General features: G+C 57.2%; 1 protein-coding gene across 9 annotated transcripts in view; it reads left to right on the plus strand.

Moving 5' to 3' along the window:
* Nucleotides 1-23,832, plus strand: part of AKT2 (AKT serine/threonine kinase 2) — a 49,895-nt gene continuing 26,063 nt past the window's right edge. For 3 of the 9 annotated variants that reach the window (XR_004682541.1, XR_004682540.1, XM_035023354.1), the window contains exon 1: nucleotides 19,298-19,543. Coding sequence is in view for 5 of the 9 variants with exons in the window: in XM_035023354.1 (XP_034879245.1) it covers nucleotides 19,498-19,543 (46 nt within the window). In the remaining 4 variants the exon portion in view is untranslated. Of the gene's footprint in view, nucleotides 181-16,163; nucleotides 16,188-18,625; nucleotides 18,823-19,271; nucleotides 19,544-23,832 lie in introns of those variants that run through there. The other 6 variants (XM_035023355.1, XM_035023358.1, XM_035023357.1 and 3 more) reach the window with 6 other exon arrangements.

Consider the following 23,832-nt stretch of genomic DNA (forward strand, 5'->3'; position numbering starts at 1 on the left):
CTGGGGGGAGGGGGCGGGGGGGGCCGCGCCGCGCGAGCCGTTGGGCCTGGCTCGGAGAAGGCGTTGCCGCTGCTGCTGCAGTTGCCGGCGCCAGGAAACACAAGGAGCGGGACCAAGCGCGGCGTGGCGATGGGCGGGAGTAGGGCCCCGCCGGAGAGGCTGGGCGGCCGCCGGTGACAGGTGAGTGCGCCAGCGCGTGTCCCCGGGCGCCTCCCCCAGCGATGGTCGCGTCCGGACCCCCCGCAGTGCGGCGTCGGGCCGTACCACCAGTGCCTGCCGGGCGGGGACCGCCGTCCTCGAGCCCCCCCTTCCGGGACTGAGTGGGGGCGGCTGCGCGGGGGCGGTCGGACTACGCCTGAGGGGCCGGGGGCGGGGGCGGCTGGCCGTACCACTGAGGCGGCGCGGGGGGGCACACCGAAGTGCGGGGACCGAACCACTGAGGAGCTGCGGACTGAACCAGTGGGATGGGAAGGGAGCCCGCCCGGTGTGCGAGAGCTGAGCCATGGCGGGGGGGGCGGGCGGAGGAGCGGCGCGCGCCTCACGACGTGTAGGGGTTGTACCTATTCGGGGCTGGGGGCGCTTTTCCTCTAGCGTGTTTAGGGCGGTGGGGGGCTGCTGCGGAGGGAGCTGTACCAAGTGCGGCCCGGGTAGCGCCGTGTGGGTTATACCATTGAGGTGCTGGGGGGGGCATCCTGAGAGCGTGGAGGAGCGCTGTATCAAAGGAGGAGGCTTGTGATGTTTATAATCGTTGAGGGACGCGCGGGGGTGAGGGGGGCAGGCCCCAGTGGGTGTTGAGGGGAGTATTTTGGGAGGGCGGTAATGCGGAGTGTTGAGGAAGGGCTTTGCCTCCCGAGTTTGGTGGGTGGGGCTTGGGGGTTTACACTGAGCCGGAGGAGGGAGGGTCGCTATTGAACTTCTTAATGACTTTGGGGGGGAACTGGATGGTCGCTGGGATTGCTGTCTTTCCCACAACCTTTTCATATTACTAAACCTCATTTTAAGGTGTGTGGGGCACTGCTGCGGCAAATTCTTTGTTTCTATGGGCAGGAGATGTCTTAGAAGCCTCTGTCTGAAGTTTTCGGCTCCATATTAGGGAGGGGAGGAGGTATTGAGCTTAGATTTGAGGAGCTGTGTCCCCTGGATCTGCTTGTTAAGACTTAGGAGGAAGGAGTGTTTAAAGGGATACCTCCCTGCCAAGGGAAGGTGGCTGGGGACTTCTAGATCCTTGGGATTCTGAAGACCCTCTTCCTCTCTGCTTAGGCTCAGCGAGAGGGAGTAATCAGGTTGGTCCTCCATGGTCTGCCTTTCAACCTTGTCCTCTCTTCCCAATTCAGCCCTGGCCAGACCTTGCTTGGCGGTGGGTGCAGAGGAGCCAGGCACCAGTACAGATCATGGCAGTCTCCATCCCAGTCATGAGGCTGTTTGTGACTCCCCGGTTAGCTGTCCTGCCTCCTGTCGTGTTTACGCTCCCCACCAGGCGATAACAGTTGGTCTCACCACTAGGCGACAATGAGGCTGAGAGCTGTTTTCCCAGCTGTTCCTCTCTGCACAGGCCAAGGGGACCTGGGTGGGGGTGCCCTGGCCCAACTCGAACCAGGGAGGAAGGTTTCTCTGGAGGACTTAGGGTAGCCAAAACCCCCACAGATCTAGTTTCTCAGTGTGGTCACTGGGTGAGTGCTTGGAGCCAGTGCCCGGGCTCCCTAGGCCAGCTCGTGACCTTGGCTTGCCCAGTAGCCTTTGCCCCGGGTCTGGAGTTCCCGGAGGGCTGGCTATAGTCCCTCATTGACCCAGCTAATGGGGGCTGGTGATGTGGTCAAAGGCTGGTCCACATCCTTGGCTTCCAAGCTGACCGGCTTCTCTGGTAGTGGTTCCTAGAGGTCCTTGAGTCTCTTCGAGACTGTGAGGCTCTAGAATTTTTCTCCACTAGGGGTTTGTTTCTCTGGTCTCTTTCTGCCAGCTTTTAGAGGGTTTGCCTGATGGGGTTAACAGCAGCAATAAAAATAATTGTGAGACTGATGGCTGACATTTATTGAGTGCGTTCTGTGTACCACACACTATTCAATGCTTCACATAGATTAACTTGCTGAATACATCCTAGAGCCGTAGGGACTGTTGAACGATCTCCGTGTTGGAAGGGGAAACTGAAGCACAGAGAGGCAGGTCATTTCCAGAGCTAGTGAACTGCTGGAGTTTATTGGCCCTCCACAGTAGGTCAGGCGTGTGGCACCCCTTTTACACACGTGAGCTCTTTTGTATCTCAAAAACGCACCTGCAGGATAGGTATGGTTATGCGTGTTTTTTTTTTTGTTTTTTTAAAGATTTAATTTATTTGACAGAGACATAGCGAGAGGGAACACAAGCGGGGGAGTGGGAGAGGGAGAAGCAGCCTTCCCGCTGAGCAGGGAGCCCGACACGGGGCTCGATCCCAGGACTCTGGGATCATGACCTGAGCCAAAGGCAGACGCTTAACGACTGAGCCACCCAGGCGCCCGGTTATGCCTGTTTTATAGACTCCTGTGAGCTAGTAGGAGTGTAGTGCCTATTTTACAGATGAGGAGACTGAGACTGTGAAGTGAAAGGGTTGGCCTGATGTGTCAGTCAGAAGTAGTAGAACCAAGACGTGAACTCCCGGCCCGGTTTGCCCTCAGTGAACCTCTTGTCTACAAGTACCTAGAACCGTGGGTTAGTTGCCCCCAGCAGTGGATATGGTATTTCTTTCCTTTTTGCAAAATGAGACATTGGGGCTCAGGGGAAAGAATTGCTTTGTCCTCGGTCTGTCAGACCCTAGGGGGCAGGCTGGGCTTTGAACCCAGGTCGGCTTGCCTCTAGTGTCGTGCGCTCCTTGTTCCCCAGGTCCCAAGCTCGAGTGGGTCTCTGGCACCTCAAAGGCCCTGCCCTGGCCCCTGTCAGCTGCACCCTTGGGCATTTCCTTCCCCTCATCCTCCGAGCCCAGGGCTGCTGTGAGCATCTCGGCAGCCAGTCTAGTAGTTCTGGGCTAGCTGGTGAAACTCCGTCCCTCCTCAGAGTTGAGCCAGGGTGTCTTTCGACCCGGTGCAGTATGCGTGCTGGGAGCCAGGAGAAAACAGGGGAGCCGTGCAGGGGGTGACATAGGGGAGCCGTGTTAGAGGTCGCTGCCCAAGGATGGGTTGGGCCTGCATGCAAGTTTTCTGGAGCTTTCATGTTCTGGCTGTGTGACCTTGGACCTCAGTGTTCACCTCTTGTGCAGTGGGCTCTGAACGGCACCCAACTCAGACTGTTGTGAGGACGAAATGGGTTCATCCATGAGAAGCTCCTAGGATGGTGGCTGGCACTGTGCAGGTGCTCAGTCGGCAGTCCTGAATACGTCCATCTTTCCCCATGCCCTCCCCTCAGTCGTCTCAACTGTCTTGATGTCCAGCTCCCCAGCTGGCCCAGCCAAGAATCTGGGAATCCCGTGTCCTGGTTTCTGACCTCTAAAGAGCTGCACCAAGGTGATTCAGAGCATGGGGTTCAAGTCCAGCCCTAGCACTCCCTGGCTGTGTGTCCTTGAGCAGGTTCCTCAATCTTTCTGAGCTTTCATTGTCTGTGTCAAGGGATGGTCATTCCCCCTCCCCCCACCCCCATACATAGTCGTGAAGGTTAAATGGGTTAATTGGTGGAAAGCATTCATAGCCTCACTAGCATAACAGTCTCCAGTAAACGTTTCCTGTTCTTGCTCTTTCAGAAGAGCGCCTGACAAACGGTGAGCCCTCAGGATATCTTAGCGATTGTAATTCTTATTATCTTGGAGGCCCTTCCCAGGCTGCAGAGCCTTGGCGGGTACCACCAGGAGGAGGGCCCAGCTGAAATTAGCATCTCTATTTTCCAGATGAGGAAACAGGTTTTGGAGGGTTGGGGCGGGGGTGGGGACATATAATCAAATAAAGGGTAGCAAGTGCAGCGCCCAGACCTCCTCATCCTCCCACACAGTTGCTGCCCAGAGCTCCTCCGAGGTAAAAATTCTAGCTCTTTTTCGGGTGTCAGGCTCTGCTACACTCCTCTGCTATATGTGCTTTTACTGAATCTCCACCACAGCCCCCGGGAGTGGCAGGAAGGGCCTTGACCCCAGTGAGAACAGCCCTTTTGAAGGCTGCGAGGCAGAAGGGTGGGCGCACAAGCTGGGTGAGGAGCAAAAGTGCTCATGGGAGTCAGGGGCCCAGCTGTGCAGAGCCACCTGGGCTGGGGTTGCGGGGGAGAGAAGTGTGCATTGGATCCCGAAGGCATTGCAGAGCCAAAGGGTTTCGTTTATCCACCAGCTTTTACTGAGCACCTGCTGCATGCCTGGTGTCGCTTTGGGTGCTAGGGATGCAGCGGTGCCCTCGACAGAGCCACTCCTTCCGTGGCATCGAGGGAGACAAACCATCAACCTGGCGAATAAGCAAGGGACAGGTTAGAGGAAGGTGCTAGGCAGGCAGTTAAAATCAGGTGTGACTGGGAGCTTCCGTAGTTGGGCTGTCAGGAAGGCCTCTTTGCTGATCCCCGATCGGATGGACCAGGTGAGTGAGGAGAAGGACCGGCCTTGGAGGGCGGTGGGGAAACCACAGGGTCAGAGTTGAAAGCTTGGTGAGGTGCAGGGACCTGCGGTATGGAGGAGGCCTGAGTGGCGGGGCAGGGTGAGTGAGGGGAGGCCGAGGCGGAGGGCAGGTGGGGGTCAGAGCCTTGCAGACTTCTCTGAGGAACAGCTTGGTCAGATTTTGAGCTTCAGAAAGTGCCTTTTGCCAGAAGAGGTTCTCAGGCTTCTGCCTGGGGCGGGGGGTAGATTTTCGAGCCGGTCAGGGAGTTTCACATGCCTCCCACTTCCCCCTTGAGTAGAATCACTGCCTTAGAAACGGCGAAGGCGTGATGGTCGCCTCCCTCCTCTGTGGTTTTCACACCGCATTCCCCAGGGCCCGGGGCTGTTCCGTTTAGGGACAGATGGGGGGAGGCTCAGTGAGGTGATTTGGGCCCACCCCTCCCCAACCCCGACAGCTGGGCTAATATCAAATAACAGTGCTGAACAACAGTAATACCTGATAAAACCTGTACTTGGCTGATTTGACCTTCCATGTCGCTTGTGTGCCTGAGGATCTGCCACATTCCCGGTTGCTGCTCTAGAACTTGGGATGACCAGGCTTTACGGGCCTATCTTCTAGTGGAGATAGGTGCCCAGCAAACGAATCTAGGAGAGGATATCAGTGTTGGGTCAGTGTTGGGAAGGCAAAGTGAATGGGGGTCAGAGAAAAGAGAGTGCGGATATTACTGTGTTTTAGGTGGGGTGATCAGGGAGGGCCTCCTGGAGGAGGTGACATGGCGGTAGGGATTCGAGTGCTGTGAAGGAGCCATGGGAGGACTTCAGTGAAGACCCCTTAGATCGGGGCGGACTCGGCTCTGATTCCCAGCTCGCAGAGGCCTGGAGAGCCTCAGTAACCAGTTCTGGGTCCCCAGCCCCGCAGTTTTGGGGATGGGCTCTGAATTTGGGCGGTGTGGCTCCAGAGTCTTCCGAGACCAGGTAATTGTGGGTGAGGGGCCCCACACTGAAGGCTTAGCGCAGTAAGCTGAGGCCAGGCTGTTGAATTTCCCAGGCTTGCCCTGGGCTGTCTTCCTGGAAGGAGTGGAGACTCAGAGCAAACCTCCTGGGGTCTCCGGAAATCCTTTGGGATGAGGGGATGGAAAGGAGTGTCTTTTGAAGTTATCTCCAGGCCTCTGGAGGACCCAGGGACACCCCTCCCTGGGCCTCTTCAACTTCCCAAGAGCTCTCAGTGGAAGGCTCCCAACCACCAGGCCTCTGGGCTGCACGGTGGGGTGGTTCCGTGGCAGGCTCTTCTGGACAACCAGCCAAGCAGCAAGAGGCCCAGCTAGGGGAGACAGCCCTGGGAGCAGGACCAGGAGGGAGGGAACAAGGGAGCGGGTGTGGGAGGGGCAGGGGTGGGGGGTGGGAGCTTGGGCCTGGCCCCCTTGGGGGCAGGACCCACCGCCAACTCAGCACCCGCCGTGGGGCCTGGCTGTACTGGGTGCCTGAAGCAGGGGACGGTAAGCCGGGGTTGGCTAAGGGGAGACTACATGTAGAGGTCCGTGCAGGAAGTTCCTCGAGCCCTGCCATTCTGCCCAGGAAGCTCGTCCACAGATGTTGTTTCTAAGGGTGAGGCCAGAAATCCAAGCCTGCCTTGGTTTGCCACCTTGTGGGCCCTTTCCAAATGGACTGGGGGGGGGGGCAGCTGCCACTCCCTTGCCCCCCTCCCTCCCCCCTCCCGGTCTGATTTCAAGGTCTTCATCGGGTGGGTCATTGCATAGTGGTCTGGGCTGACCTGGGTGTGCTCCCTGTTCCTAACTTCTCCCTTGGTTGCTCTGGAGCCCTGGGGGCCTCATATCATGTCTTTGAGGTGCATTTTGCTCTGCTGAAATGGGAACAACCCTGCCATGTGGGGCTGTCGGGAGGATTCAGGGATCTCGTGTGTTAAAGTGCCTGATACGGGGCCTCCTGGGAGGGTGCTTGGTAGATCCGTGCTGCTGCTGCAGGAGATGGTGAGCCTGGGTCAGGCTGGGCATCTGCGAGCGGACGGGGGCCCCTGGGCGCAGCCAGCCTGGGCTTGCTGGTTGGTGGAGCCGCTGTGTGTTTGGAGTCTTGGGAGGAGGTGGCAGGCCGATCAGCCGAGGTTCCTGCTGGGGTGGGCTCCTGACAGGAATATTAATCATACCCATCACCGCGCCCCTGTTCAGCCAGACTCGGCTCTGAGCAGCCTGTGTCTGTTAGCTTGGGCACAGCAGCCTGTGAGGTGGGTAACAGGCACCACCATTGGTGGTTAGGAAACTGAGGCACAGAAAGCTACGCAGACTGCTTTGTCGTTGTTGAGCGCTAACAGGGCGGCCTTTCCGTGCTGGGCCCGCTCCGGGGCCTGATGTGCCTGCTCTCACCAATCCTCAGCGTGACCCGGGAGCTCAGCGCAACTCTTCCTCCCATTTCATAGGTGAGCCTGCAAAGGCCCAGGCAGGTTACTGGATTTGCCCAAAGTCACAGTGTTGGTGACAGACAGGAAATTGGAAGCCAGCTGTATCTGGGGTTGAGTCTGCCTTTTTGAGACTGGCCCTTCTGCCTCCGATCAATGCCATGGCCACTGTTTCTGAGGTAATCGCTGCTGTTGCGGTTTTAAAGACTTTAAGTAATCTCTACACCCAACATGGGGCATGACCCCACAACCCCGAGATCAAGAGTCGCACGCTCCACCGACTGAGCCGGCCAGGCGCCCCTCACTACTGTGGTCCTAATGACTTTTTTGCTGTCTCCCCTCCTGGACAGAGCTGACATGAAGTAGGCCTCATTTGTTCTGGAAATGACTGGATTAGCTCCATTCGATCCCTGCTTGGGAGATGGGGTGCAGTGGCCTCTCTCCACCCCCCCACAGTGCCCACGGAGCCCTGGCCTTGGCCAGCCCCTTCCTTCCCTAGAGGCCAGGGGCCAGGGGTGAGAGTTGGGAGGTACTCCCCTATTCCTTCCCGTGGGGTCTGATTCCTGAATGGCTCTGGAGCCCGCCCTTGGCTATTTTTGGTCATTGTGTATTCCGTTCTTTGACCAGATAATTTATTGAGGACCTACTATGGGCCGTGTATAGTTGTGTCTGTCAGGGAGCGGCGCCCAGTCTGCTGGAGGAGGCGGAGAAGTAGCGTTTGTCCTGTGAGTGCTTGGTGCCACAGAGGAAGGGAACACCGATCTGGCTGGCTTTGGCAGGAGGGGGACTTGGGGAAGGCTCCTGAGGGGAGGCATTCAAGCCTTGACGTGAAAGCCCAAAGAAATGGGCCAGGCAGAGGTGCCGCACGCGTAAAGGCCCTGAAGGGATACACCTCAGTGTGGTGACCCCGAGTACACGCCACTGCAGCTGGGGGAGTGGGGTCAGTGCACAGGAGGGTGGCGGGTCCTGGGTCTGGCAGGCAAGTCTGTGCTTCTCAAACTGGTGTCCCAAGACCTAGAGGGGGGTTGGAGGGGTGGCAAGGGTTGAGCATGTGTTTTGGGGTAGTGTCTGCGACTTGTCTACTCTTTTTTAGCTGTGTGTTCTCATTTAGATATTTTCAACAAGTTAATATGGGCATGTCATGAATCATCTGGATGATTCCTTTTAACCAGCTAGTGACAGTATGAACATAGCTGCCACTTCCATAGCTCTGACTAACTCAGGCTCAGGCTGGCCCTTGACTTTGGAGTTTGCCTTTGTGTAACTGCTGCCTGTTTTCCCAAGTGCTGGCCTCATCCCCAGCTGTGCTTGAAGCATGTCTCATTGGGTCCTCATGACCCTGGATTGCCAAAAAAACAACCCCCCCAAAAACACCCCAAAAAACAAAACATCTTTTGAAATAATACAAACACATGCTCAGGTTGGCATTAAGATCCCGTTTTATAGATGAAGACACTGAGGTTTGGGGAAGCGACCTGTGCATCTTGGAAGGTAGCAGTCAGGATTTGACTTGACCAGCACTCTAGGTATGGATTTGGGCCTCTGAGCCCTGTTTCAGTTCCCTGGGCTGATGGGTCAGGGGTTGGGAGTGATGATACCACATGGGAGCTTCTCTGCAGCAGGCTGGGATGATCCAACCCCTTGGGCCTGTGAGCACATCCCCAGCCTTCACCTGCCCCCACCCCCCCTCCTGCCTTCAGCCCCCTGGTGCTTCATCAGAGAGGTTCTGTGGAGCTGCACCTCCCAATATGCTAGCTACTAGTTCTGTGTGGCTATTTTGAGTTTTAGTTAATTAAACTAAATTTTTACTTGTATTTAAGTTTTTTTGTTTTGTTTTTTTTTTAAAGATTTTATTTATTTGACAGAGAGAGACAGCGAGAATGGGAACACAAGCAGGGGGAGTAGGAGAGGGAGAAGCAGGCCTCCCACCGAGCAGGGAGCCTGATGCAGGGCTCGATCCCAGGACCCTGGGATCATGACCCGAGCTGAAGGCAGACGCTTAACGACTGAGCCACCCAAGTGCCCCACAAGTTTTTTACTTGCACTAGCCCCTATGCCTGCATTTCTACTACAGAAACTTCTGTTGGCTAGGTCAGTCATCTCCTGCACTCACCCGCTGTGTGATCTTGGGCATGTGATTTCTTCTCTCTGGGTCTCAGTTTCCTCTTCTGAAGAATGGGGTTAACAATAGCATCTACCTCCCAGGATTGCCATGAGGATTCATAGGAGTCCAGACCTGGCACATCATGAACACTCAGTAAATGTTATCCATGGGTAGGACCCAAGGTGCTTGCTCCTAAGTGCCCCAGGGATAAGATGGACACTCATGCCACCAGACCCTGCCTCAAAACTGCTGGCCAGGGAAGCAGGCAGATGATGATGTGGAGCAATGCCTGTGAGGGAAGAAGCCTTTAGCCAGACCGGAGGGGCCTTGCTCGTGTGCGCACGCGTGCATTTGTGTACAACAGGGGCAGCCCAGGTCTGCAAGCTGTCAGGGATGGTAAGGGAGGGCTGGCCCCAGTGCGAGAGGGGGCTCGGTCTCTTGGGAGTGAGGGCAGAAGGAGGTGGAAGACGCTCAGGGCTGGGACGGACATGATCCGGTTTCTTCTGCCAAGTCCTGGCTGCCCAGCATTGGGTACTCACTGCATCCTTCCTGTCCTCAGTTTCCCCATTGGGGGCCAGCAGGTGAGAGAGTCAGGCCAGTGCATCGGGCTTCTCTGGGGACAGCTGCAGGAGGCGGTTGTGATACAGTCTCTGCCTCACCGGGGCCAGGAACTCCGCATCCCGCTGCGCCCCAAGCCAGACTGTTCCCCATCTGTCCCTGAGAAACAGTCACAGCCCTTACAGCGGCCTCCCAGGCCTGCTCAGCCAGCCGCCCCCCCCCCCCAGTCTCACGTGCTTCCTTCCCCTCCACCCTCCTGGTCACACCTGGCCTTGGTGCTACTCTACCTGGGCCTGGGGTGCTCTCCCCCCTCTCCCCTGGCCCCAGTGGCTGCCTCATCTCTCAGGGAGAATTTCTGCTCACGTTTCACCATCTCAGTGAGCCCTTCTCTGATCACCCTGGATAAAACCAGAAACACTCTCCCCTTCCCACATACCTAGTCCCCCATGTGCTGCTTTTCTCCATAGCGTTTGTCAACTTCTGTTACAGCATGTAATTTGCTCTTCATTTAGCTTTGCTTTAAGGCTTGTCCACCCTCCCCCCTCCCCCCATAAACTCCCCTAGGGCAGGGAGCTCTGTTTTGGTCACTGCTGCCTCCCTGGTGACCAGAGCAGTTGCTGACACAGCCTGGGTGCCATATTTGTGGAATGAATGAAAGCAGGATTTTTGTTTCACCTTCACTTGACCCAACTCTGACCTCAAAGGTATGATTGGGGTTGCTACCCCTACCCTGAGTCTATGGAAGCTCTGGGCCTGGCCCTGTGGTGGGGACACAGTGGAGACCAGGACATTCCCATCCCTGCCTTGTGGAGCACCCCATCGAATGGGGGAGGCACCAATACCCAGACACTTGTCCAAGTGACTGAGCACATTCGAGGTAAGAGCCATGAGGGGGCAGGGACGCTGAGCTCTGAGGATCTGTGACTCATTGTGGGGCAAGGAGCACTCAGGGCAGTCTTCCCTGAGGAAATACGGATTTAGCAGGTGAAGATGGGTGAGCAGTGCCCCGGGTGGGGCGACTAGTATGTGCAAGGTCCTGGGTGTGTGTGTGTGTGTGTGTGTGTGTGTGAGAGAGAGAGAGAGAGAGAGAGAGAGAGGGAGGGAGGGAGGGGGAGAGAGCAAGGATTGTTCGAGGGACCGGGAGAAGGGAAGAGTGCCTGTGGGGATGGTGCTGCTGATCAAAGAGGCAGGAGGATAGGCAGGGGCCACTTCAGGTGGACCCCTGTCTCCATGAAGGCCTTGGATGTGATCCCCAAGCAGGGGAGGGACAGGGTCAGAGCTGTGTTCGGAGGGTCTCTGCCTGGCTGCAGCCTGGTGCACTCGGTGTGTTTGGAGCCCGTGGCCAGGACGACTCCGATATGGGACGTGATTTCCGTGGGGTGCTGTAAGGCCCTGGGTGGTGGGCTGAGGGGGAAGGGTGGGCGGGGGTGGCAAGGAAGAGAAGGAAATCTGCTCTGCTTACTCTTGTCCCAGTATCTCTTGCAGTCCACCTACGTCTTGAGCCTGCTCCTAGTCCTGTACCTGCTCCAAGTAGACCGATGGGGCAGCTGAGGGGACTGGGTGCCACTGAAGAGAAAAAAAGTGTCTTTAACGCGGCCTTCCCACCGAGGAGGTGGGATAGGTAAAAACTCTCATGTTACAGAAACGTGCGACGTGGGAAGCGAGGGTCCCCCCGCCTCCCCGCAGCGGAGGCACTAACACCTGCCGGGTGCCGAGCGGTTGGCTCGCTGGCAGAGTTTGAGGGACTTGGTGTGGATTAACTCTAGGCCCCACCGCAGGGAGTGCGTACCGCTCCGTCTCTGGTGTGTGGATGGGGAGACTGAGGGGAAGAGGGGAAGCCACGTGCCCGGGGTCCCACAGGAGGTGGCAGAGCCGAGGTGGAAGCGCATCTGGTTCCTGAGGCAGCCTTGACTCCTGCCCCCGTGGTCCTGCATCTCTTGGCACTTCTTCCACATGGGCCACGGTGAGACACGCACCTCCATGTGGCCTCTGGCCTAAGACGCTCTCCCCCGTGAGATCTGTTGTCAGTCGTCGATCGCGTGACTGCTTTCCTGAAGAGGCCGCTGTGGCTCACGTTTCCGCTTGGGCTGGCTCCAGCCACCCAAATGGAGGCCCCGTGCGGGCGCACGTCTGTGTGGCAGGAGGGGGATCAGGCGGGATGTTCCGTGGAGCTGAGCGCGCGCTCAGTGCCGATGGGCAGGTTGCCCGTGGAGGCTGCTTCCGTCCGAGGGCTGCGCGGCGGTGCCGGGGAGGGCCCCTCAGCCAGGGCGGGAAGCTTGAAGCCCACAAAGCTGGGGAGCAGGGCCCGGCTCCCGGTGTGCCGGACTCCAGAGGCCATGTGGCCGCTGGCCCCGCCGGCTCCACACTTCCTGGCCGAGGGGCTGGCAGTGGTCACTGCACATGGTGACACGGTTCTTCATTAGAAAGAGATTGTAAGGCCGCCTGGGTGGCTCAGTCGGTTAAGCGTCGGCCTTCGGCCCCGGTCATGGTCCCGGGGTCCTGGGATCGAGCCCTGCATCGGGCTCCCTGCTCGGCGGGGAGCCTGCTTCTCCCTCTCCCACTGCCGCTGCTTGTGTTCCCTCTCTCGCTGTGTCTCTGTCAAAATAAATTTAAAAAATCTTAAAAAAAAAAAAAAAAGATTGTAAAAGTGCCCGGGAGGGTTGAATTCCCCCGCGCAGAGCACTTGGGTGTGCCTGGCCTGTGGTAAATGAGACACGGGCACATGGGCATCCGCTCCCTCTTTTTGGTGCCGCCACATTAACCGTTGCTAGGGTGACAGAGCCCTGGGCCCGGCGTGTCGGTCACTTCCAGTCTTGCACGATTTCAGCAAGTGTACCCTCGGCACAGCGCTTCGCAGCTGGTGGGGTGGTGGGCTCTGCTCTGGGGTGCTCTGCCTGCAGGGGACATTTGGTAGCGTGTGAGGACTCTCTCTTTTTTTTTTTTTTTTTTTTTTTAAGGATTTTATTTATTTATCTTAGAGCAGAGGGAGGGAAAGGGACAAGCCAGCTCTGCGCCGAGCCCGGAGCCCCAGGAGCCCCAAGCGGGGCTCGATTCCACGACCCTGAGATCATGACCTGACCTGAGCTGAGATCAGGAGTGGCTGGCTCAGCCGACTGAGCCACCCAGGTGCCCCTGTGAGGACTTCCTTGATAGTCACAGCTCAGGGGAGGGTGTGCAGGTAGAGACCAGGGATGCTGGTAAAGCCTCCTCCTGTGTACACAGCAGCTTCTGCACCAAGAATTACCTGGTTCCAAGTAACACTCCTGCTGAGGCGGAGAAACCCCACCTTAGAACCTCTGTGCACAGGCAATGATCTGCAGGAGAAATTCTGACGGCGGGTTGCCACTTTTTTAGTACTGCTAAAGTGCGCTCACAAAGCACGGAACCAGTTCACATAGCTGGGGACGGCAAACAAGGGAGCTGCTTCCCTCAGCTCACCCCGCGCCTGTGTTTCCTCCCAGATTCCCGCAAGCAGGTGTTGCCTGTTGAAGGACAGGTTCCTGTTGTCTTTGCGTTTATCTCCTGAGCAAGTCCTCCTCAGGGAGCTATAGGGAAGGTGCAGATTAGAGGGCAGGTGGCAGAGGGCCCTGGGGGGTTGTAGCCCCAGGAAGGAGCCCCACCCTGCTGTCTCTAGCTCCAGGAGCTGCAGAGCCTCAGCCTCCCCTCCTGCCTCCCTTATGCCATCTGTGTCGTCTGGCATAGAAACGAGGTCAGGGAGGGGGGCCCAGAGGAAAAAAGGAGTTGACGAGTGGCAAGGAAAGGAACCTAAGTCACTCTGAGCCTGTTCTGGGCACAGGGCTTCACATTGCACATTCATTCCGCAAATAACTTTTTAAGTGCTCACTGTGTACCCAGCACCTTGCAAGGCTCAGAGGATCCAGCAGGGCCCAAGACAGGCCAGAGCCCCTGCTCTTACCGTGCTGACATTATAGTGGGGAGAGGTTAACAATAAGCTGATACACAGGTAAATACATAAAGTCACGACAGCGATGAAAAATGCTTACAGAGAAAAAGGATAAGGAGAGGTAGAGGTATGGAGAAAAATAAAGGGTTAGGGGAGGTAGGATGGGAGCTCCCTTTTGTCTGTTTAGGAAGACTTCTTGAAGAAAGTGGCATGTGAGCAGAGGCTGAAGAAAGCGGAATGGGGCCCCTCAGATACCTGCGAGCAGAGCATTCCGACCAAGGGGGCAGCAGGTGCAAAGGCCCTGAGGTAGGGATGTCCTGGTGTATTGGAGGAGCCACAGGACTAGGCACTGTTGAAATGGAGTGTATTTGGAGAAGTAAAGGGGGAACCATGCAGATCTCATAGGGTCCTGAGGGTCCTGTAAGGACTCTGGCTTTTACTCGGGGTAAGATGGGGACACCGGAGGGTTTGAGCACAGGAGGGATGGGCTCTGACTCGGTGGTCACAGGGTCCGAGCCCATAGAAAGGGTGAAGACCTAGTGCTAGAGCTCAGTGAGCCTTCACAACCCTCCCTCGCCCTCCCCGAGCAGCGGGAACCACACAACCCTAATTTTACAGATGTGGAAACAGGTTTGGAAGGACCCTTTCCAGGACCCAGTCCCTGCCCAGGACTGCCACCAGGACCTCCCCCCAGTGGCCCTGCATCGTCCTGTAAGTTGCCTCTCACAGATCTGACTCTGGCTCTGTGAGCTGAAGCTCCTGAAGGAGCTACAGTTTGGAAACCATTGAGCAGTAAGTAACACCCGTGAGTCAGATAGGTGGTAATACAAATGTCTTAAAGAAGTTTTAGAATAAGTTACTGTAGAGCGTTTGAGACTAACGGTGGAGTAAGTCAGTGACAGCCATGTACTCAGCAGCTCTTGAGACGGATAAAAGCTGGCCAAAGTGGTCAGAGCCTCCTTGGGGACCCCTGTCGAGTCTCCTGTCTCTGTCCCTGCTCACAGTGACCACCGAGAGCAGTGATCTTCATCCCTGTTCAGCTGTCTTCTGTGCAGAGCTAGACGTCCCCGCCCCTCCGTCCAGCCCACTCTCACGCCGTGGGGCCCGGAGTGTGTGCCTGCTCCCTCCTGGGGTGCGTGGTCCTTCTCCAGCAGGATAATTGTACGGAGGGAAGCTCTACACTCGACAGAGGGCAGGGTGTCACTTGCCTGTGGCCACACAGCCGGGAAGCCAGCAGAGCCTGGGGGTGAAATTCGGATCCTCTGGACCCTGGATGCCGCCTCCTTCCTCCTTCCTCATTGGTGACCCGACCTTCTTTAGGGGAAAATCCAGGCACGCCAGCCTTGGGAAGGGCAAACTCTGGAAGCCAGGAGGCCTGATTTTGGCTCCGCACATTCTCTGGACTCTCAAACCCAGGTTCTTTTTTTATAGTTACTTCTTTTGTCATACGACACAGAAAAATGGTATTAAACCTGTTTTGTGTGGTGCAGTATAACAAACGGCCACAGGACAGAGCCCGGTGTGACCACAACAGAACCCGGTCAGCTCCTGGAAACTCCTCCGCTGTTCCTAAAGCTACCCACTCCCCCGACTTTTGTGGATTTGTTTCCTTGACGTTCAGCATAGTTTTGTAAGTGAGGAAGGTACCCCTAAACATGTAGTGTTGTTGCCCGTTCCGAACTTACTGCTAATGGACCCACACTTGATGTGTTGTTGTGTGTGTGTCGTCTTTCATTTCTTTTGTGGTAACCTCCTTACGCTCTGTCCCTGTTGAATGTGTCCGTAGTGAGTGGAGGAATGTTCTGCTGTATGAATTTACCTCCATTTGTTTTCTCCATTCTCCTGTGGGTAGACATTTGGTCTGTTTCCAGTTCGGGGGTTACTGTGAGTATTGCTGCTGTGAACATTCCAGTATATGTCCCTTGGTAAACAAACACACTCCTTTCTGTCGGGTTGGGTTGTGGAATTGCTGGGTCATGGGGTGTGGGCACGTATTGAGTTTTAATTTTTACTGCCAAGCAGTTTTCCATAGTGGTTGAACCATTTTATACTTCCACCACTGTTCATCTGTATCTTTGTCAACACTTAGCACCGTCCGTTTTTAAAATTTCAGCCATCCTGGTGGATGGTAACTTGTATTTCCTCCTAAATAACGAGATTGTGTGCGTTCCTTGGTAGCGTGGGTGACTCTTGTGAAGTGGCCTTGCTCTTTTCTCCTTGTCTCCCAGGGGGCTCACCTCAAGCCTACAAGCTGCCGCCCGGGCCCAGGCCCTCGTCCGTCCGACTCGGGCCCGGACACTCAAGGAAGCAGCGCGTGGGGATGGGGCCGTGCAGGCCCCCCCTGCCGTGGGGTGTGCTGCCTCTGGGCCGGGGCGGCCAGGGCAGGCCCCTGCGTGCTGACACCTGGCTTCCAGAGGCTGTTCTGTCATCCCGCCTGGGCAGCCTCTGCCGGCAGCTCCCTGGGGAGCAGGCCATCCTCTTGGCATCGGTGCCTGGTATTTCATCACCCCAGGACTGCGTCATAGACACCTCAGCGAGGCGCCACCCTCAGCGGGAGGACGGGTCGGGATCCAGGCGGGGCGCAGGGGATCTTCCAGTTCCTCCCCCTGCCCTTGCCCAAGCTGCTGAAATGAGAATGTAGAAAGTGGCCCCGGGGTGCCGAGCAGTGGGGAGACCCGAGGTAAATGGCTTGCTTCCACTCTCCGAGCTTCTGCCTTCCCCTGGGCATGGTCACTGCCCCTCTGGTGGGGCGGTTGAGATCATTGAGGAGGGACCCCACGAGGGCACCGGCTCCCCACTTGCTCAAGGCCACCCGGCTGGTCCGCGAGCCACTGCCACTGTTGGCCATACCTGGCTGCTTTTGCTTCTCTCTGATCACGGCAGCTGCGTGTTTGAATGCTCACCCACGTGTTCACGTGTTCCCCAGGGTCCGGGCCAGGCAGTAGGCCGAGCCTCTGCACGCAGCGGGTGCTTCAGCGCTGCTGACTACCCCGAGACACGCAGAATCACGGAGGTGAAGTCGCCGGGCTGGGGATGGGAGGGGAACGTCGAGATTGGACGCCAGGCCCACCCGGTCCTGTCCTTCCATGGCCACCCTTCCTTGGGACTTGGGTTCTCCATACCGGTTCTTTGGAACTTGCGAACTGAGCTGGTACTAGGGGAAGCGTGGTGTTCGCCCCCATGTCGGGACAACGTCTCGAACTTCCCACCACCCCCTCACGCCAGGCCCTAACTGTTCTTCCTTCCCACTTCTCCTGGCTCCTTGGCCACACCAGCCCCTTGGCAGTTCTTCACGCTCTACAAGTACTTCCTGACTCAGAGGTTTGCACTTGCTCTTCCCCTGCCCGAAATCCTTTTCCCTACAGGGCAGCATGGCTCCCTCCCTCCTCACATGTCCCCCCTACCACACAGCTAACATAGCACCCCACATTCCCCGCCACCCTTTCTCCTGCTTGACTTTGCTTCTCAGTACCTCTTCACCACCTGACATTGTTACACGCATACTTGTGTGTTGTCTGCCGCCTCCACCAGGGTGAGAGCTTCATGAAGGCAGGGGCCGTGTCTTGTCTTCCTGATGATTCATCTCTGGTATCCCTCTGGTTGTCTGGAGCTTAGGACACGCTCAGAGGAGATTGGTGGCATGAGTAGACTCTGGAAATGTTTCCATGGCTCTGTCTGGTCCTGGGCTGGGGAGACTTGGGTTCTTTCATTATGTACTCAGCAGATATCCAGATGCTGTGCTGGTCCACTAGATTAGCACTTAATAGGTGTCGGAAGAATTGGCTGAGGAGGTGCGCAGAGAGTACCCAGGCAGCCTCTGAGGTCAGGAAGGCTTCCCGGAGGAGGCTGGTTCAGCTGAGACCTCCAGGAGGAGGGAGAACCCACAGAAGGTACAGGTACAGGGAATGGAGGCCAGAGGGATGGGCCTGAGAGACAGAAGCCTGGTTGGGGAGGGTGGGGGGCTGGAGACGGAGGTAGTACCAGGTATAATTATTGTCACGGTTATTAGGTTTTATAGAGAGCTTTCTAGGTGACCCTAAGCTCGTGGTGGAAAGGACTTTGTTCTGTGTCTGAGCACACTGGGGGGCCTGGGAAGGGTTTTTAACCTGGAGGAACGGGGCCAGATTTAGGTGGAGTCTAAGGGTTGAAAGCAGAGACTCAGAGCCCAGGGAGAAGGCCAGGGCAGTTGGGAGAGGCGTCAGGACGCGGGTGAATGGACAGTGGGGGCCGCTGGGCAGAGCAGGGGCAGGGGGCAGCTGGAGTGAAGGTCAGTAGAGGCTGGGTCCTAAAGGGCCTTGAATCCCAAGTGAGGGAGCTTGGCTCTTTCCTGAGGTCAGCGGGAAGCCACGAAAGGCCTTTTGAGTGGGGGAAGGATAGGGTTAGGTTTAAGGGGTCTGGCTGGTGAACGGGGACAGATTGGAGAGAGCAATAAGGGAGTGGGTGGGGAGTCTAGGGAGGGGGTGCGGGAGCCCTCGAGGGAGAGGACAGCACTGGACCTGAGCCAGTGAGCCAGGCCATCCCCAGGGCGGGAGGGGGGGCAGGGGGCAGGGGGCGGGGCAGGGGCAGAGACTGGTCACGTTAGAGGTGGAAGGCAGGCTGGTGGGATTGTCAGGCTCTCCCATCCTGGGTGGTCCGTCCGTTCATCCATCTGTGGAACGGGAGCCCCTCGGGGCTGGTCCCGCCTGCTGCAGGCGGGAGCCCCTGTGCTGCTTCTGGCCCTGCCTTTGCGGCTCAGTCCAGAACGTGATCTCTCACCCCACTGTTTACTTCCCTGTCACTGTCCGTCTTGTCTCTCCTTTCGCTTCCTCCCACTTACCTCCCTTCCCTGCCCGGGTCTGGGCGGCCTGCCACCGTCACATGCCAGGCAGTAGTGTGGCCGGCCCCCCAGCTCCCCTGGGCCATGAGAGAAAGCCGATGCCCGTGGTGTCCCTAGAGCCAGCTGCCACTTCTCTGGGGGCCGCTGTAGCTCCTGACCTGCTGTCCGCAAATAACCCCGGGCCGGGCAAGGCGAAAGGCGCCTTGGGCTCCGTGGCCCCTTTCCAGGCCTGTGGCTCTAGGTAGGGGCCCAGTGGGCGGCTGCCTCCCGCCCTCCTCCCTTCCACCCTGGGAACCTGAGACGAAGCAGCGGCCTCGGCGTCTGTCAGTCTGTCGGCTGCTGGTCCCTGAGGACGGAAGTGGAGGTCTTGGGGAAGGGACCAGGGCCTTGGTTGAGCCCCCGGGACCGGCTCCTAAGCCCCAGACAAGTGCATTCGCAGTAGGTTGCTGTCTTGTTCAAGATCCCGAGCGTCGGAAACTTGTCTTCCCTCAGTCATCTGGTGGGGGCAAAGAGGGGCTGAGGCTGAGGGAGTGACACAGGGTGGCTTGGCGCAGGGGTTTGGGGGCACTTGGTTTGCTGAGGGTGGTAGGTTGGAAGGAGGGGAGGGGGCGGAGAGAGTGTGCGAGCGCGCGTGTGTCCGTGTGTCGGGGTGGGGGGGGCGGCAGGCAGATGCTGGCGGCTCTGAGCAGTCCCTCAGGTGCCCAGGGCTGTCTGATTCATCCCAGGTCACCGCAGTGTGGGGGCCTGGGAATGACCCGGGGTGGAGGCCACTCTGGGGTGAAGGTGGGTGGAGAGGCTGCCTCCGCTCAGCAAGGCCTGCCTAGGCCGGGGAGCTCTGTTCCCTCCAGAGTAAGGCTCCGAGGGCAGGGTCAGCCCCCCCCCTCCCGCCCCCAGTTGGAGTCCCTGAGGACGAGGCCACATCTTCCTCCTCGGACTGGGCCAAGTGGGCAGGGCTCCCTATCCCCACCGCCTCCACCCTGCGCAGAGCAGGCAGAGCGGCTGGAGGGGCCGGCCGGCCGGGCTGTCGTGAGGCCAGGGGCTGTGGTGAGTCCCCCTCGAGTTCTCATGAGCTCCTCTCTTGTCTTGCAGACTGTGCTCTGTCCACTGTGCCTCCTGCATGTCCTGCTGCCCTGAGCTGTTCTAAGCTAGGTGACAGCGTGTCAACGCTGCCACCATGAATGAGGTGTCTGTCATCAAAGAAGGCTGGCTCCACAAGCGTGGTAAGGGGCTGCTTTTGTCCACTGGATTGCGTCTCTCCCCTCCTGCCTTGGCTTTGCTCCTGGCACCTGGTGCCCAGGGAGGCAGAGGTACAGGGTCTTTGCAGCCCGAGGAGCCAGGGTGCTGAGCCCTACCCGCCTGCCCCAGGCCAGTAGCTCCTTAAAACCCGTTTCATGGACTTCTTCAGCAGCAGCCTGGGGATGCTCCTGGGCATCATCCGGCATGAGCTCCCGGGCCAGGTCTCGAGTCTGCCTCTGCATTCGTGGTCTCAGTCATAGCCCCATTTTATAGATGAAGAAACTGAGGCTCGGGGAGGGGAAGTCACTTAACTGAAGTAACACAGTGAGGCAATACTCAACATTCATTCATTCCGCAAATACTCAATGAGTATGTGTGGTGTGCCAGGCCGTCCGGGCTCCCAGGCTCCTGGGACGTGTGGTGCCCTCATGGAGTTCACATTCTAGTGGGGGCTGGGGACAGCGAACAGAGAAGCAGACATACGATGTCAGGTGGTGAGGAGTGCCGTTGTGAGCAGTAGGGACTCTAAGGACGAGCCTCTCTGAGGAGGGGACAGTGATGGAGGCCCCGGGGGGAGAGGGGAGGCGAGGAGGTGAGCCACACACAGAGCTGGGCAAGGCTGTCCCAGGGAATGGGACAGCAGGGATGAAGGCGGGAGCGCGCCTGGTTGAGTTGGCCAGGCTGGCTGGAGCGGAGAGAGCGAGGGCAAGCCGGATGTGGCATCCAACCGTGCTGGGCCCTGGAGGCCACGGGAAGGACCTTGGCTTTAATTAACCCTTCAGGCGGTGGCTTTAATTAACCCTTCAGGCGGCCTGAGCCCAGGGCGCCGGGAGCTAGGGCATGGCCTTGTCTGCTTCTACGGGTGGGCAGCTGAGGCCTGGAGAAATGAAGTCATTGACAGTGAAGAGCCTAACAGCCTATTCTGTTAGAGCCCAGGCCTTCTGGCCCCAGAAGCGTGGTGCCCACCGGCTTGGCAGGGAGGGGCAGCTGTCCAGGCACTGCGGGGTGGAGGCCGACTGTCCCGGCTTCCGTGGACCTTCTCCTAGGGTGGGAGGGGGCGAAGCCTGGTGGTAGCCGCGCTCCGTATGCGTCCATTCAGTCAGTAGACGCGGACTGAGCAGCTACTATGGTCCAGGTGCTGGCGACTCGGCAGTGAACCAGATAGGCGGAAGTCCCCTTCTCACGTTGGCGCCTTACATTTAGTGGGGAGGGTGGGCGGCACCCAAGGGGACCGGTGCGAGCAGTGGTGGTAAGGGGCATGGAGAAAAATCAAGCAACGCGAGAAGGGATGTGGGAGGAAGCAGGGGGAGCTGTCATAAACAGGTGGTTAGGGAGGGCTCACTGAGAAGGGGCATTTGATAACAACCTGCAGGAGTGCAAGGAGTGAGCCCCATGGCTAACTGGGGCAGGAGAGTGCCTGTGAAGGGGCCAGCCATGAGTCCGGAGGGGGAGTGGGCTGGACGTGTTTGAAGAGACAAGGAGGCTGATGTGGGGCCCGCCTGGTGGGAACCAGGAGAAGTGCCCACCCATCGTGCCCTGTCCTGGTCTGCAGACACAGAGCAGTGATGAGGGATGGAGGTGATCCCCAGGGCCAGGCCTCCGCCATCAGACTGGGCAGGGGAAACCTGTTTCCCACTGCCTTTGCAGGCAGGGGTGGTATTTGAGGCACCTTGACCCTACCTGCTCAGGGTGGGCTGTGAGTTGTGAGTTTGGGGCTGTCGGTGGAGCTTTCTGAGCTTTGGCAGATGTCACAGTTCTAACCCTGGCTCTGCTACTTCCTTTTGGTGACTCTGAGCAAGCTCTGTTGCCTCTCTGAGCCTTGGTTTCACATCTGTAAAATGGGTTAACAGTGTAGGCCTGTGACCTCAGTTCTCCGAGGGCAGGGATTTTATCTGGCCATTTACTATGGTATCCCCAGGGCCTAGGAAAGTTTCTGGCATGCAGTAGGTGCTCAATAACTGATTGCTGACTGAATGATTGGGATTGTGTGGGCGTGCTATGCGGGTGCTAGGGTGTTGCCGGGGTCTCAGCTCCTGAGTGTCCCCAGGCCAGCGGCTTGCTGGGCTGGGCTGTGAGGAGCTCTGGAGGCGGCCAGAGAGCTGTTGCTGGGGCGGGAGCTTGGGTCTGGTTTAGGGCCGCTGACGGCATTAAATGGGTCTCAGCCCCTCTTACGCCTTCAGCACCTCCATTCATGCTGCAGGGACCCCGATGGGCTGCTGGGATGGCCTAGCCAGGACATACCCACCTTGGGTTTGCACCGTATACACCCAGAAGCACGGTGCTCCCGGGCCTCCCGTTGCCCGCCATTCTTTTTTTTTTTTTTTTTTAAAGTAAGCTCTAGGCCCAATGTGGGGCTTAAACTCACGAGCCCGAGATCAAGAGTCGTATGCTCTACTGACAGAGCCAGCCAAGCGCCCTCCCGTGGCCCACCATTCTGAGCAGAGGTGGGCAAGGGCAGGTGGGCACCACTGGCATCTCACCCCACCTCTGGTGGTTAAAAGTAGTAGAGCCCCAGTTGACCATGTGCCTGTTCGGTGCCAGGCACAGGGCTCTGCTCTAGGCGAGCCCAGTTTTGTTGCGTTCCCCATAGCTACCCTGGGAGGCGGGCTCCATCTTAGAGGCAAGGAAGCTGAGGCTCGGCGGGAAGACTGATTTACCCCAAGATTCAGCGAAGACTTACCCTCTGCCTCCTGAACCAGCTCTCTCAAGGCCTGGCCTACAGGCTGCCTCTTGCTAAGCAGGGTCTGCTCAAGGAACAGGCCAAGCAAGAGCACAGCTCTTGGAGTCCCTCATGCCCTGTGCTGGTCCCCTTCCTGACATGGCCTCAGCACACCCTCTGCCGGTCCCCACCAGGCCAGCCCCCGTCTGCCAGTTTTGAGGCAGGCAGTGTAGTGGTCAGGAGTGGGGGGCTCTGGATGGAGCAAACCTGAGTTCGGATCCCACCTCTCCAGTTAACCCCCGTGAGCCTCGGGCAAGTAATGGAGCCTCTGGGCTTCAGTGTTCTTGTCTGTAAAATGGGATTGTTGTGAGGATGTTTTTCCTTTCCTCCTAGGTTTCCTTTTTTTTTTTTTTTTCATTTTTCCTTATTACCAACATATAAACCACCACAGGTGAGTGCCTGGATCATAAACTCACTCTAAAACCAACATCCAGATCAAGATGTAGAACAAGACAGTCCCCAGAAGACCTCTGCCCTTCCCAAACAGGAACACTTTCCTAACTGATAGTAGCCTTAGGTGTGTGTTTCTGGGTTGGTTTGTTTTGCTCTTAAAAATGGAGGGAGGGGCGCCTGGGTGGCTCAGTTGGTTAAGCAACTGCCTTTGGCTCAGGTCATGATCCTGGAGTCCCGGGATCGAGTCCCGCATCAGGCTCCCTGCTCGGCAGGGAGTCTGCTTCTCCCTCTGACCCTCCCCGCTCTCATGTGCTCTGTCTCTCTCATTCTCTGTCTCAAATAAATAAATAAAATCTTCAAAAAAAAAAAAAAATGGAGGTAAAATTGGGGCTCCTGGATGGCTCAGTTGGTTAAGCGGCTGCCTTCAGCTCAGGTCATGATCCCAGGGTCCTGGGATCGAGCCCTGCATCGGGCTCCCTGCTCAGCGGAGAGCCTGCTTCTCCCTCTCTCTGCCTACCACTCTGCCTATTTGTACTCTCTCTCTCTCTGTCAAATAAATAAATAAATAAATAAAATATTAAAAAAAAAAAAGGGAGGTAAAATTGGGGCCACCTGGGTGGCTCAGTCGGTTAGGCATCTGCTTTCAGCTCAGGTCATGATCCCAGGGTCCTGGGATCGAGCCCCACATCGGGCTCCCTGCTCAGCAGGGAGTCTGCTTATCCCTCTGTGTTCTCTCTCTTGCTGTCTCAAATAAGTAAAATCTTTAAAATAAGTAAACAAAATCTTTAAAATAAATAAATAAAATGGAGGTAAAATGGGGGCACCTGGGTGACTCAGTTAGGGGTCTGCCTTCAGCTCAGGTCATGATCCCAGGGTCCTGGGATCAAGCCCTATGGCAGGCTCCCTGCTCAGCGGGAAGTCTGCTTCTCCCTCTCCCTTTGCCACCCTCCCAGCTCGTGCTCATTCTATCTCAAATAAATAAAACTTAAAAAAAAAATTAAAATGGAGGTAAAAGTTGCATAACACGAAATTTACCATTTTAAAGTGTGCAATTCAATAGCCTTTAGTACATTCACAGTGTGGCGTAACCACCACCTCTGTCTAGTTCCAAAACAGTTTCATCGCCCTAAAAGAAACCCCATACTTATTAAGCAGTCACTC

Source organism: Mirounga leonina, unplaced genomic scaffold (genome assembly GCF_011800145.1).
Source record: "Mirounga leonina isolate KUSES-001 unplaced genomic scaffold, KU_Mleo_1.0 Mir_177, whole genome shotgun sequence".
NCBI classification, from domain to species: domain Eukaryota; kingdom Metazoa; phylum Chordata; class Mammalia; order Carnivora; family Phocidae; genus Mirounga; species Mirounga leonina.